Below are 13,188 nucleotides of genomic sequence, written 5' to 3' on the forward strand. Positions count from 1 at the left end.
CCTCCCACTTCCAAGACCAAAAAAAAAAAAAAAAAAGCCAGCATATACCAAGACTTAAGCCGATTACACCCCTCTTGCAGCATGACAGTGTGGGATCAGTTGGAAGTTGACAAGGTGCATGTTGCTTATGCAATAATCGGCGTTTGCACCACCCTCTTTGCTACGTTCTCGCTCTTCCTCAAGGAGAAACTCTTTATCGGTGAAGCCACCGCTTCCACACTAGCAGGCATCATTGTTGGCCCCCATTCACTCAACTGGTTTTCTCCGACCGGTTGGGGAAATTTCAACTACATCACCCAGGAGGTGTCGCGGATAGTGTTGATCATCCAGATTTTTGCCGTATCCGTCGAATTGCCCAAAAAGTACATGAAGAAGCACTGCCTCTCTGTCATGCTCTGCTTATTCTTTGGCATGACGTTCGGGTGGTTGATCATGGCACTTTTTATCTGGGTGCTCTTTGCCCGCTTGAACTTTGCCGATGCTTTGCTCATCAGTGGCTGTATCACTGCCACCGATCCCGTTTTGGCCGCTGCCATTGTCGGAAAGGGGAAATTTGGCCAGAGAGTTCCAGCACACTTGAGAAACTTGCTCTCGGCTGAATCTGGGGCTAACGACGGGATGGCCTTTCCGTTTGTGCTTCTCGCGTCCCAGTTGGTGTTGCGCTACGGCCACACGGGAGAGATTATCAAAAACTGGTTCTGCGTGGCTGTATTGTACGAGTGTGTGTTCGGGGTCATCCTCGGGGTACTTATTGGATATGGAGGAAGACAGTTGATCAAGTTCTGCGAAAAGAAGAACTTGATTGACCGAGAGTCGTTCCTCGTGTTCTACATCTTGTTGTCGCTTATGTGCACCGGCTTTGGCTCCATATTGGGCGTCGATGACTTGTTAGTGGCCTTTGCTGCGGGTGCTGCCTTTGCGTGGGACGGGTGGTTCGCACGCAAGACGGAGGAGTCGAATTTGTCCAACATTGTGGACCTTTTGCTCAATATGGGCTACTTTATGTACTTCGGGGCCTCCATTCCCTGGACAGACTTCAACAACGCCGAGCTTGGGCTCGAGTGCTGGAGATTGGTGTTGCTTGGTCTTGTGGCGATCTTTCTAAAGCGGATTCCTATATTTTTGGCTATCAAGCCGATTACACCCGACTTGCGCAGCTGGAAGGAGGCCTTTTTCTGCGGCCATTTCGGTCCCATCGGTGTGGGCGGTCTCTTTTGCTCGATGATTGCTTTATCAGCCTTGGAAAAGCCATACACCTCCGAGGAGACCCCGACCGCTGAGATTCCCGACAACCCCCATGCCTACCTAATGAGGGTGATCTGGCCGGTAGTGACCTTCTTGGTTGTGTGCTCCGTGATAGTCCACGGTTCGTCAGTGACGGTGATGACCCTCAAGGACAATGTCAAGCACATGAGGTTTGCCGTCAAAAACCCGCAGCTGGAATCTCCAAGCGGCACCACCACCCCAACGGTTACGGCCAGCGGTGTTGAGAGAGTTAACCGACAACAGCGCTCGAGCAGGAACGATCCCTTCAGGGCCCTGCAGCTAATTCCAGTGGGTGAGGCGGTAAAGCTTTTGTACGACGATGAAGGTCACATCCGCAGACCGGAGAACATCTATGTCCAGGGCAATTCCGTGGTAGTAGAGGACCGAAACGGTGAGGTTATTGACGAGTTCTACATCCAGGAAGAAGCAGCGCCTACGATTTTAAATACGTTGAGACGGCTCCTCCACATTGAAGACAGCGCTCCCCACCACGATGTGAATGTGGATGAGCGGAACAACCGTCTGAAGTGGATCAATATTGACAAGCAGGTCTTGACCGCCTATAAGGTAGGAAATGAGATCATTGTGGAGAATGACAATGAGGAAATCATAAGACGATATGTGGTTACTCCACGTTGGCCAGAAAGTGAAACTGAACTCCAGGACTTGGAGCTGAACCAGCTTGACGAGGATATCTATCCGGCGGCGGATCCGGTAAACAACCAGCATGCTAGTGAATACGACGAGCAGGAAATTAGACACCATTTGAAAGGGCCGCAAGACTGGTCTAGATAACGCCAACATGTGATTTCTCAGTAATGACTTCACTGGTGATTTACTTTGGAGATTTTATTCCCCCCAGCACAGATGTTTTTATTTAGAATTCTATGGATATAACCCACTTGCAAGATAGATCTGGATAATAAATACTAGCTCATAAATTTCTATCGCTTTTTATCCCATCTATATCACTTATATTCCGCTCCAGCCACCTCGGTCATAGTCTTAGTATAGCTCCTTGTGTGTTGTAGCCTCTTGCAAAATGACATACTGACATTCCATTTAGTTGATATATGTCAGATAGTACATCCGGGTTCTGGAGATAAGACGCAGAAGATGCGCACGAAAACAATAACGATAGACAGTGCGTTTGTGCAGGGCAAGAGCAAACATATGCATGCAGCATTACAGTTCAGGTCCGAGTGGGATATTTCAGAGAAGAGTCAAACCCTAAGTTTCAACAAAGCCTGCGTCACACCTTTATCCCCAGTGACGGGGTCGAGAATGGTTGGGCATAGACAGACCAAGTGGCTTAGGTGCTTGGGAGTGTACTTAGTGAAGGTCGGTAAACAAGACCCTTGCACAAAGAAAAGCCGAAACTCCCAGTACATTTGCTGCGTGGAGGTCCGCTGGAGAAATTCTTATGGGACCAAGTCAATAGTTATTTTCATTAGTCTTATTGGCAGGGGAGTCCTATAACCTCGGATCATTTACCGAATCAGTGCCAGAGGCTATCAGGATGGCGAAACACACTTTCTCGATGACCTCATGGGGCCGCCACAGACCCGGAGGATTATTGTTAAGCAGACTCGACTTGCCTTGGAGACATAAGGTTTTTCGAGTCGCAGATTGTCACTATGACGTGTGTAGGCAAGTCTCAGCGGGCGCGACGTGAAGGTACGTCATAGACCTCTGAAAGTTGGAATGCAGCTGCACAGTGATATGACTGCAGAAGTCCGAAAGGCCCCGGAGTGGCATTTACGAACTCAACCATAACTGAAAATCGCACGGAGAGACCCCAGAATGGTGCAGAAGGGGAATGCTATTTTGGTAAGGGAAGCGGTATTTGGAGGACTCCTCTCTATTCCCCACAACTCCTTTTGAGACATACTCTCCCAGCCTATCCAAATATTATCACGTGCATCATTGCATAATCGTAGATCGAACCAGTCCCTAGAACACAATAGGCGGGACAAAAGGGAATATAATGGTTCCGGTCCACATGGTGACACAGGACAGTCTTTTTTTCTTACCAAGGATGGAGCGCAAAGGGCAGATGTTCGTTCTAAGTGTTCTCCATGCGTTTAACGTTTTGTCCTTTTTTGTGGCTTTCAGCCGTCTCACTACATTCTTACTCATGGATTGGGTAAAGTGGCTTTTGGGCAAACCAGTAATTTCAAGGCCGTACCGTTTTCGCCCCCCCCGTACACGGACCCGAGTCGTTAGTGGTGGCGGTGCTCTCGGCAACGGCTGAACCTCTGCCGAGACAGTGCGCCATTAAGGGCTGTCACGTGCTAACCAACTGTTTGTGCGGCAGCTAACTGATAAGGACCGGAAAATTTTAATCTCTTCTTGACAGCCCTTCGCATACTAATCTACACACCCATACATTCTTAGAACACGTCGATATATTATGAAATTCGAATCACGCACCTTGGATGTGGGCTATCCGATCTACGGCGCTGGCTTTATCTCGGACGCTATGCTTGCGGTGGCCGGCGGTGGTGGCGAGGGCGCCCATGGAATTCCCAACAAGCTCTCCGCTGTGACGATTGACTTTTCGGCTGACGAGCCATTGAAGGTGCAGAGCGAAGTGAAGCTCTCTGACGAGGAGGACTCCGCGATGAGCTTGGCGGCCGGTGGAGACACGGTGCTCTTGGGGGTCAACCAGTCGTCCAAAAGCATTACCCGGGGCGAAAATAAGCACGTGAGAATGTACAGCTACACAAAGGATCAGTGGGTATTTGGCCTGGCGCTTCAGGTATCTGAAAGCAAGGACTCCAGTGAGTACCAGAAACACACCGTGGTGTCTCTGGACGGCGTGTACGCCGCGATCTGTATGTCAGACGAGTCAGGAATCGTGACCTTTTTGAAGAGCACTGAAAGGGGGTTCACCAAGACATATGAATACAAGGCGGAGAGTGATGTCAAAGACATTAGCTTTGGGCCCGACGGAAAAAGTGTGGCGATTGTCACCAGCAAAACCCTTACAATCGTGGCAGCTTCCATCGGGAAGCCAACTTTCAAACTCGAAAATTTCGGCAAGGATTCGTTGACCAAGGTCAGATTCATAGATGACGAGATGCTTCTCGTGGGTGCCTCGGCCAAAAACAATGGTGGCGTGTTGTTGTTCCAGATTTCCATTCCCCAAGAGTCCGTCTTGAGGCGGTTGGTGGTGTCCAAAAAGGTCAGAGGCTTGACCTCGATGGCGGTTTCCCTTGATGAAGGGTTGGTTGCCTTTTCGGGGAGCGACTCTTCCGTGTTTTTGTTGGATGTCACCACTTTACGAACTATCCATCTTTTCAAAACTGTGCATGCTTTTGCCATCACCAAGGTGGTTTTTTCGCCTTCCGGTCAGTACTTGGCCAGCACCTCCGCTGCCAACACAATTAGTGTGGTGAAATTGCCCGCGGGGTTGGCTGCCAGCGTTGCCTCGGGGCCTAGTCAGCTTAAATTCTCCTTGGGGATCATTGGCGCCATCATCTTTGGTATCTTCTTGCAGAACTTCTTCATGGGGCTTGGATACGGGCCAAATCCCTTGCCTAAGGAGTCCGATAAGCCCCCGTACGTATTAGAATAGAGCTTGTATGAAAGCTGCTCCTAACAGGGACCTAGAATCTAGACCTTGGAAGTGAGGCTTTTCACGTGCAATACCACTCCTTATTTAATGTCATCATGTTTTAGATTGTACGGAAGGGTGGGCCAACTCAGACATGCAGCCAATTTATCCCTCGCCAATCTCTGATTTACGAGCTGTTTTAGCTGGTGTGACAATATCCGGAAATGCAGGGGTGGGAATTATTTCTGCAGCGCAATCACCCTACCAATCCCTGATTTATAACTTCCAGCCAACCTTTCAATTTTTACAAGCTCCGAGGATTAGAAGAAAATATCGGTTAGGCCCATAACCGCAAAGCAAGAATACCATCACCGAGAATGCTTCCGCAACCCTAGCTTCATCTAAGCTTTGCTTCGATATAATGGTGCGTCCAACTAATTGTTTCAGGTCCTGTAACATTACCATATACTTAGCCAGGCATGTGGCAGGTTCTGCATATAGCCATGCCGACGTCATTCCACACCTTAATCATACGTTAGTCGATGCAACGCAAATCACTAATTTTCCAAGGAGTTGGAATCCGCTTTCAGTAATTCACAGCCGAAAAAACTGGAGAACAAAATCGTACCATTAAAGGTAGGTGTTGGTATACCCAGGATACTCAGGAGAGATCAAGCCTAACCAACTGTCTGTGTAAGTAACGTTCCGGATTAAAATAATAAGGCCAATGTTTCTAAACTTTTTGGTCCTGCTGACCTTCTTAATTTTTATACAGCTGTTTAGCATTCATCGTCTCTGAGTGTCATACCCAGCTGCTACCGATAACCCTTGACCATGTCTGGGTTCGAGTGGCGATAATTTCGATACGCATGCACCACCGCTAATCTCTCTACGGGGCGTACACAAACGGAAAGTGTAGTCCTTAACTTATGACATGAGCCAATTAAACAGCATAGTCGAATCCAAGACGGATGAGGGGACTGTTCTGTCACTGATGTAACGGTACCGAAAGTCATGGGTCGTAAGCGCTGGTTTGGGACAAAACTGTAGGGATTCTTCCAGTTTGATCTGCAGTCTGTCCGGACAGATCTCTCTTGAATTGAGAGGGCTAGGTTCGGAAATCACCAAGGATTACAGAGTATGGGTATGCCCTCTGTATACGTACGTGACCAGAAAGCATATTACCATCAGCGTGTCAATGCTCTCCAGGTGTTTTCTTCCCCATAGAAGGCTTAGGTATGAATTCTTTGCAATGAACTTCAGTCCAGGCTTAAGATTACCTGAATGGCAAGTTGCATAGTGACATAACCGCATATGTGAAGTTACACGCTGCGCATACTCCGATTCCCCGTATTAGCCCAACCGGCTTAAACCCCATTAATCGCCCCAGATTCGGCTGCAGTGTGAGAAATTCTGAATCGTTAGTACTCCAGTTATCAGGGGGCTCCTCCCCCCTCTGCCCCCTAATTAAGGTTGGCTGTGCGCTCAAACCGTAGCTAGACGTCATGCGTTTCTCCGTACACGTAATTAGTAGAAGGACAAACAGACCTTGAACCTTGAGTAGCTTATGGCGGCTCCACTCGTGACCAGCCTTAATGACATGTCAGAGATGCACCGAGGCCCAATGATACGAGAGATCGCTATGCTGCACAAAGCTAACGGCGAACGGAACTCCGGTGAGTGCCGATCTCTAAGGCCCCTCTAGCTTGGGCTGTAGTACAACTTGTAGACTCTGGACGGTAGGTGATCGCCACCGTGCGTCATAGAGGAAGCTACAAAAGGCAACAGGAAAAAATAAAATAAAGGGAGACACTCGTGCAATAGGATTAATACTTTCAACTCCTGTACGTATCCTCGAAGGCCCTGGTCGCTATTTCCGCACGGTATACCGACCGCCGTTCACTGTTAAACTCATGCGGCCTGGCCAACATACGAGGTTATAAGGCCATGTCGCTAATTAATCCGGAGCTTTCGTAAGCCCCAACTGAGGGGTTAATCCAGGCATGTGCTAAGCTATCTTGCTTACACCACCGCTAGCTAGGCCTAAGGCTATATTTCACGCGTGTTTCACAGTGGCGTGCTGAGCTCTCACTGTGAGGCATAGTGCCAGTGCCGCTTCGGTTTTACCAAGGCACTTGACTGGGTATTTAAAAGATCAGCCGAGTCGTGCCATCAAACAAAATTTCCTTTCCAAAAATGGGGTGTGCAGTACCCGGAAGGATTTTCAAAGTAACAAAGAGATTTCCAACGTAGCAGGGATTTCCATCGTAACGGATACTGGCGTAAAGTGGAGACATTCCAAGTTCGACAATCAATCATTCCAACTCTGAGAAGTCAGTAAGTACTTATACGTCTATGCCCATAGTTCGCACCACCGATCAATACATTGATATACACATGGTTTCTGACGGCACAAACAAGGGCAAATCCCAGTGGCCTGTCACGGAAAACAAGCCTTAAACAAGCGGTGTGGGCCATTACAAAAGTATTCTACGACTGAATTCAAACATAAGAAATGATAGCTTACTATAAACAGACACCAAAAGAAAAAACGAATGAAACGAAAGAAAACAAACAACCCCCTGAAAATGTAGGCCCAGCTCTAGCGGCCAAGGCATGTATAGATGAAAGTTATGGCATATTATAGTTACTCACCACGCGCAACTCAGTGTTTAACCGTGTCAACTCCGGGTGCATATGCGCGGTCTGAGGCATGTGCGCCAACGTCTCGTGCAAGCTGACATTGTCGAGTGCCGTGTCAGAGTATAAAGCCTCGTAGTTGGCGGTCTCAGCCACTGGGTCGAGACTCATCATGGCAGAGGAAGGATCAAACAAGGAAAAATTCAACGCAAGCTCTGGCGCCGACTCGCTGCGGGTATGGGCACTGAAACCGGCAGCGCTAGTGGTGTAGAACATCTGCTCGTTAAAAAACTCGGAGGCCTCAAACAAATCGTCCATGGGTGACTGGGTGAACGAGTCAAAGGCCGCCACAGGCGTTGTCATGGGCAAGCAGTTGAGATTGAGGTCAAACTGTTCCGAACTCGAAGGTGTGGCAATGCCGTTCTCCATGAAAAGCGGCTGGTAGGCCTCAGAAATGTTCATGGTCGAAGGCATTCTCGATGGAAATGCATACTCCGGCCTCACAGCAGACAAGTTGTGCGTGCCTTCCGACACCTGCTGGATGTTCAACAACTCCGCCTCCGGAGCTACCGCCTTGGACTGCTTTCTCTTCTTGGAGGCCCCGCCCGCGGCAACGCTTCTCTTTCTGGAAACGGGCGCCTTTGGAGCGGGCGCCGGGGCAGGCAAGGCAAGGTTGGACCCATCGCCACCACTGGCAATGTTCTCCTGGTAGCTCTTCAAGTAGTCCCAGCACTTGTCACCGTACGCCTTCGGAGTCAAGTTCGTCACCGACTTGAACACTCGGTGAAAGTGCCAGGCCGACAACTTGGACTTGGCGGCCAACTCCTTGAATCCAAGCACACCGCCTCTTCTTCTTCTCTTGGAGTCCGAAGGCGAGGTAGGATCCTCTTCCTTGCCAAACACGTTATTGGCAGCGGCAAGAGCCAAATGGCGACACGCCAAGTCCACCAACTTGTAATGGTCGGAATCATTTTTCGATAAAGCGGAGTCAAAGCTCTTGACAGAGCCATCGTCATTGATGAGCGGTACAGACGACCGTCTCTTGGTTGGAAGTTCAGTATCCTTGTGGATGTTCTGGATGATTTGTGAGTTATTATCCTCCTCGTTCTCGCATATCAACGGTGCGACAAAACCAATAGACAGGTTAATGATTCCCACCACTTTGATCAACAACTCAACATCAGTCGACGGCAAATTGTCCGGGTTGCAGTACTGGCAAGCCTCGTAGCCCATATTGCGAGCCTCCATGGGCGTACTCGTGAACTTAATCTCCGACTTCAAATTAGTGATCGGATGCTGGTCGCAGTCCGGCTGGCAAAATATTTTGGTGATCTTGTTGCACACGATGAAGCTGCCGGCAGCGAAGGGGTCGCAAAACTGGTATGCGTGCCACTTGGTGGATTCCTTAACGTATGGCATGGTATTTGAAAGTGGTAATTCTGGAGCTAGAAACGGGATACTCTCTCTGTAATAGTAAGATGGACGGTATCGCAGGCACGGATGAATGTGACGTCTCAGGCTAAAGCTCAGTGTATCGTAGTGTAGTTGGTCAAGGTGGAGCAAGACGGAACGGGAGGATGTGGGTTGGTTTAAATATTAAGTCACCCCATTCAACCTTAACCCTTCTAGACCGTTCCGAAATTGGCACGGGTAGGGTATTATGTGTAGGTGAAATGAGGGATAGTGCAGGATATGCATATGCACTCTATCCCTAACCAGGGTGAGGCCACACCCGTCCTAAGTGAAATTGTACGCTTGGGACTGCAGGAATATACAGGTTTGGAACCCGACGCTTACAGCAGCAGTGCGTCGCATGCACGGGCCGTTTAAAGTTCAAGCTCATGACGAACTCACATGTCATATACTAACAGTATCCCCAGGGATACTATGGTGGAATGTGTGACTTAGAAAGAGAGCTGATGCATGAAGGAATTAATTGCCGTTGTGTCCAGCCATTCGATCGAAACCTTCCTCCGTTGTATCTCCCCACAGTTCATGTGGGATTACGAGGCTGCAGAGCTGAGCCTCCCCTTATTTACTCCCCTCACGTATCGACGTTCTAGACTTTTCTTCATGCGTGCCGTATGTCAGAGAAATACCTGCATATGGCCGTCCCTGTTGTTTCTCCACGTCTACTTACGTCAGCACCCGTTTCCCACCAACCGTTCCTTGTTCTAAAGCTGACTCGGCCCTAAAGATGGTTGGCATTGTGGGAGCAATAAAGAGGCTTGTTTCTGCTCTGTGTATGATTAAAAAGCAGCGAGTGGCGCCGGTCAAAGCTCCCCCTCCAGTTCGACCTCGCGTGGCGGAGTTCACGGCTGTGGGCCGTATGGGTCTAACCTACGAAGCATGTCAGTATGGGTGAGTGCAGTAGATGTGGACTTAACGAGGAATTTAACGGACATATAGTCCGCAGGTGTCATAGAACATGCATTGTTAACGTCCTAATACAAGGGAGATGCCGCTCAATTAGCATCGTCAAAATGACCTCCATCGTCTAGATATTCCTGGATGCAGGCTGCCTCTACGTGGAATTCAGCATGCTGCATGATTAGGCGCTAATACGAAAAAGGTATGTAGAATGACCGTCGAGTAAATGGAGGGATTAACCGATACGTATGCAGTACAATTACGAACGACCTAACCGTGCATGGTGGTAAACATGGAGGCTTCGAGGATTCTGGTTGTTTCTAGCCGCCACACTACAGCCTGGTCAAATACCGGTTCCTCTCATCAATAATGCATAGAATGCCTGCCAGAGAAAAATAAAAACGGAAATCTTACTCCTATTCAAAATGAACTATACTCGTTTTTCCTTGCTATAGACCATGTGGCTTGTGTTGGGCTATTACTGAAAATTCTCGGAAGTCTTCGGCAACTCGATGCCAGACCTAGCCCACGCTAGTGGAATGTTAGAATAAACGGAGCATCGGGCTATAGAAGCTTCATACCCCTTGTTGACGTATTTCGCTCCGCAGGTCCATGGGCCGAGGTAGCACCGTTTATAAGATAGATTGTTGGGCATGTATATGCTTGTAGAAGTTCTTTATGCATGGAAAGAGAGATTCGCTCTATCGGCCTACCCCAACCAACAAAAGGCTGCGCTACAAATCATTTAGTGCAATCTACTTCGAGACAATGCTGTACCGTGCTCTTCCAGAGCTAACCATAAATGCTGCAGTCTTCGGCAGGAGTATCGGCATGGTGGAGGAAGCATCCGGGAGGTCCGTATAACTTTGTAATGGTCAAAGTTGCAGAAAAGAGGGCAAGTTGTTGGGATTCATAGAATCACATGCCGTTTCAGAGTCAGGCTAAGGTATGACTCTGGAGATTGTTTCACGTGGCTATTTTAATCTCCGCACAGAACTTTATTTTCAATAGCGTGCTAATTGTGCCAAAACTATCGAATACTGAGCATATACCAAAAGAAATTCTACGCAAATTTGACATCAACACTGAGAGCCGTTTCTTCAACCAGGTTGTCCCGGTTAGCTTCTTATTGTATCCGGATGTCTTGTATACACCCGTGTGACATCATGCATATGTAGGGGAGTATACGTGTATTGCATACATGCATATGCATTCCATATGGGGCTGTGAGACAAGTCAACGCACCGTGAGATCACGCACCTGTTTGAGAGTCCAACGATGTTTGTTAATATAGTTGATAGAAATAAGCCGCCGTAAAACATACGTAGCTATGCATGTGTGATGTTTTCGGGCCTAGGTTGTTGGGCCTTCCATATCTCACGGAAATGTAACATCACGTGACTTGTATATCAGGTACAAACATATTCATATATACATATATAAGCACGTGCTTGTGTCCATTAATTGAAATTTTCCGCATTTCTAAACTAACTATCGCCAAAGTACGAACACATATATATCGATATATTTCTCTAAACTTCTTTCAATCTCACATAGCACGGTGGATTATAGGGTACCGAGGGCAGGATGAAAAATTATAGCAATAGGTTGCCATTGTACGCATATTCCGTATGTTTGGAACGAAGCTGTATAGAAAGTTCGAATGCCGTGAATCTGCATTGAATCCGTGACTATGCCATATTTATTCGATAGAACGAACTCCTCCTTACCAGGAATTTCATTATTTCCGGCCGTCAGCCTTTGTGCAGATGCAATACCAGGGAGGATACGGATATCACTTACGTGTACGGTTAAGGAATGAAACATACACTAGTGAACTCGAAAGTTGGGCATAAGGAGTTATTACAAGATGTCCGGAGATTACAGACCGGGCATAATTCGGAATGTGAATCGCCTTCCAACGTGTGTGATTTACAAGACATCTGCCAACTTGATTTGTTTCACGCTGGAACGAGTGTAACACCGGCCGGGCACTCCTTTAGGGTATTGTCCTAGGGATTGACAGGGTGTGCCTCTTCCCCTGGCAAGGCACACGGAGGCAAATACTCACTAATCTGCCGGTGTCCTGCCTCCAACAGCACCACCAAAAACCCTCCCACGTTTTATATGCATAGCTTAGTGACACACCCAACGCTTGCATGAACAATATACGATACATCCATGGATGCTACGGCAGTGGAGGTATGTCGATCCCGGATATAACAATGAAACGGAACATGCAAAATAGCACGAAGGCCTTCTGGAAGAAGGTGCCTATTTGGAGGTTATGGCCAGCAAGGATTCGGTCTCTTGGTTTCTAAAACCTTGTACGCCACAATGATCAAGATAGGGGCAGGATATATAGGATTGAGGGCAACTGAATGGACTGCCGTCATTACTTCACCCACAAACAGCGTGATTTTTCATGGACATTCACTGGTATTGCCGTCGGGGGCCGAGCCTAACATTCGGCGTTAACTACGGAATTTTTAGTGGTGGGTATGCAGGCCTAGATTCTTTCACTTTGATCAGATTATAACATCGCGCTGTATGTCAAAGTTTGAACATGTGTGTATCTAATAGCTGAATACTGGTAAACAGGACTGTTTTTGTAACCGGTTTACCCTGAAAAAAAAAAACTTCCTTTCTGGGCTAAGTGGCGAAGAGTCGGCTATACGGCACCCTTCGGAATATGGAGGAACGCTGCAATTCATAACTCATGAACAAAGCTTTGTTCATCGTTTATGCAGCATGGGGTTTAAGATGCATTCTTGTTTCTCCTCTGGATTAGTTTAGTCTCAGATACGACGTCTCTAAGGTGAGATAACCAGCCTAAAATACATTCAATCCGTTGCAATTTTCAACGCTGCAGAATTTGAGCTCAGGTCAGCTTTCTTTGCGGGGTAGAGTAGCCGAATAATTCCGATGTTCAAGAAAGCGGGGAGGTGAAATTTACAGGCAAGAGGTATAGGCTATCAGTTTACAACACCCATGTGACTGATAGGTAGAAAAATGAATGTTTGCCGTAGAGTACGTTACACTAATCAGCCACGCTGAGATATACAGCGAGGAGAAAGCACCCGGCAAAGAATATAATGATTTAAAAACTAAAACTACAGGTAGTGAGCCTTTGATTTCTACTCTAGAAATATCTTGAAACAAATATCAATGTTTCGCTCAGACTGTTGGCTATACCCGGGGAGTTTGAGATCTGGAGAGAAACATTTGGAAAATCACCAGACTGGCAGGCCTCGAGCACTTTATATGTCAACATTAATATAATACGCTCTAAGACTCCCTGATACCCACAGGGCCCCAGAAACACTACCCTCAGTCAGAGTTGTTAAAGGAGG

General features: G+C 47.7%; 8 protein-coding genes across 8 annotated transcripts; 3 read left to right on the forward strand and 5 right to left on the reverse strand.

Annotated features, from left to right (window-relative positions):
* The first annotated feature begins 18 nt into the window (after positions 1-18).
* BABINDRAFT_161823 (uncharacterized protein) lies at positions 19-2,248 on the forward strand. The gene has a single exon (XM_019129025.1). The coding sequence runs from the start codon at positions 82-84 to the stop codon at positions 2,059-2,061; it is 1,980 nt and encodes a 659-aa protein (XP_018984751.1). The 5' UTR covers positions 19-81; the 3' UTR covers positions 2,062-2,248.
* Positions 2,249-3,664: 1,416 nt separating this feature from the next.
* Positions 3,665-4,923, forward strand: BABINDRAFT_161824 (WD40 repeat domain-containing protein; the record flags this gene model as incomplete). The annotated part of the gene is made up of 1 exon (XM_019129026.1): positions 3,665-4,923. A coding segment is annotated over exon 1 (980 nt), but the record flags the coding sequence as incomplete, so codon positions are not given.
* A 160-nt stretch (positions 4,924-5,083) lies between these two features.
* BABINDRAFT_161826 (uncharacterized protein) lies at positions 5,084-5,383 on the reverse strand. Its single transcript, XM_019129027.1, has one exon. It carries the CDS (start codon positions 5,339-5,341, stop codon positions 5,123-5,125), a length of 219 nt encoding a protein of 72 aa, XP_018984753.1. The 5' UTR covers positions 5,342-5,383; the 3' UTR covers positions 5,084-5,122.
* A 50-nt stretch (positions 5,384-5,433) lies between these two features.
* BABINDRAFT_161827 (uncharacterized protein) lies at positions 5,434-5,988 on the reverse strand. Its single transcript, XM_019129028.1, has one exon. It carries the CDS (start codon positions 5,839-5,841, stop codon positions 5,641-5,643), a length of 201 nt encoding a protein of 66 aa, XP_018984754.1. The 5' UTR covers positions 5,842-5,988; the 3' UTR covers positions 5,434-5,640.
* A 1,340-nt stretch (positions 5,989-7,328) lies between these two features.
* BABINDRAFT_161828 (uncharacterized protein) lies at positions 7,329-7,768 on the reverse strand. Its single transcript, XM_019129029.1, has one exon. The coding sequence runs from the start codon at positions 7,739-7,741 to the stop codon at positions 7,457-7,459; it is 285 nt and encodes a 94-aa protein (XP_018984755.1). The 5' UTR covers positions 7,742-7,768; the 3' UTR covers positions 7,329-7,456.
* A 399-nt stretch (positions 7,769-8,167) lies between these two features.
* On the reverse strand, positions 8,168-8,884 carry ADAEC (Adaecp; the record flags this gene model as incomplete). Its single annotated transcript, XM_019131299.1, has 1 exon — positions 8,168-8,884. A coding segment is annotated over one exon (717 nt), but the record flags the coding sequence as incomplete, so codon positions are not given.
* A 2,456-nt stretch (positions 8,885-11,340) lies between these two features.
* Positions 11,341-11,684, reverse strand: BABINDRAFT_161829 (uncharacterized protein). The gene has a single exon (XM_019129030.1). The coding sequence runs from the start codon at positions 11,660-11,662 to the stop codon at positions 11,402-11,404; it is 261 nt and encodes an 86-aa protein (XP_018984757.1). The 5' UTR covers positions 11,663-11,684; the 3' UTR covers positions 11,341-11,401.
* Positions 11,685-11,780: 96 nt separating this feature from the next.
* Positions 11,781-12,267, forward strand: BABINDRAFT_161830 (uncharacterized protein). Its single transcript, XM_019129031.1, has one exon. It carries the CDS (start codon positions 11,995-11,997, stop codon positions 12,154-12,156), a length of 162 nt encoding a protein of 53 aa, XP_018984758.1. The 5' UTR covers positions 11,781-11,994; the 3' UTR covers positions 12,157-12,267.
* Positions 12,268-13,188: the final 921 nt, after the last annotated feature.

This window comes from Babjeviella inositovora (assembly GCF_001661335.1).
Source record: "Babjeviella inositovora NRRL Y-12698 unplaced genomic scaffold BABINscaffold_7, whole genome shotgun sequence".
Taxonomy (NCBI): Eukaryota; Fungi; Ascomycota; class Pichiomycetes; order Serinales; genus Babjeviella; species Babjeviella inositovora.

What these genes read in the sequence shown, in the direction of transcription:
- BABINDRAFT_161823 (XM_019129025.1), top strand. Translation starts at nt 82, where the DNA reads ATGACAGTGTGGGATCAGTTGGAAGTTGACAAGGTGCATGTTGCTTAT.
- BABINDRAFT_161826 (XM_019129027.1), bottom strand. Translation starts at nt 5,341, where the DNA reads ATGACGTCGGCATGGCTATATGCAGAACCTGCCACATGCCTGGCTAAG.
- BABINDRAFT_161827 (XM_019129028.1), bottom strand. Translation starts at nt 5,841, where the DNA reads ATGACTTTCGGTACCGTTACATCAGTGACAGAACAGTCCCCTCATCCG.
- BABINDRAFT_161828 (XM_019129029.1), bottom strand. Translation starts at nt 7,741, where the DNA reads ATGTTCTACACCACTAGCGCTGCCGGTTTCAGTGCCCATACCCGCAGC.
- BABINDRAFT_161829 (XM_019129030.1), bottom strand. Translation starts at nt 11,662, where the DNA reads ATGTTTCATTCCTTAACCGTACACGTAAGTGATATCCGTATCCTCCCT.
- BABINDRAFT_161830 (XM_019129031.1), top strand. Translation starts at nt 11,995, where the DNA reads ATGAACAATATACGATACATCCATGGATGCTACGGCAGTGGAGGTATG.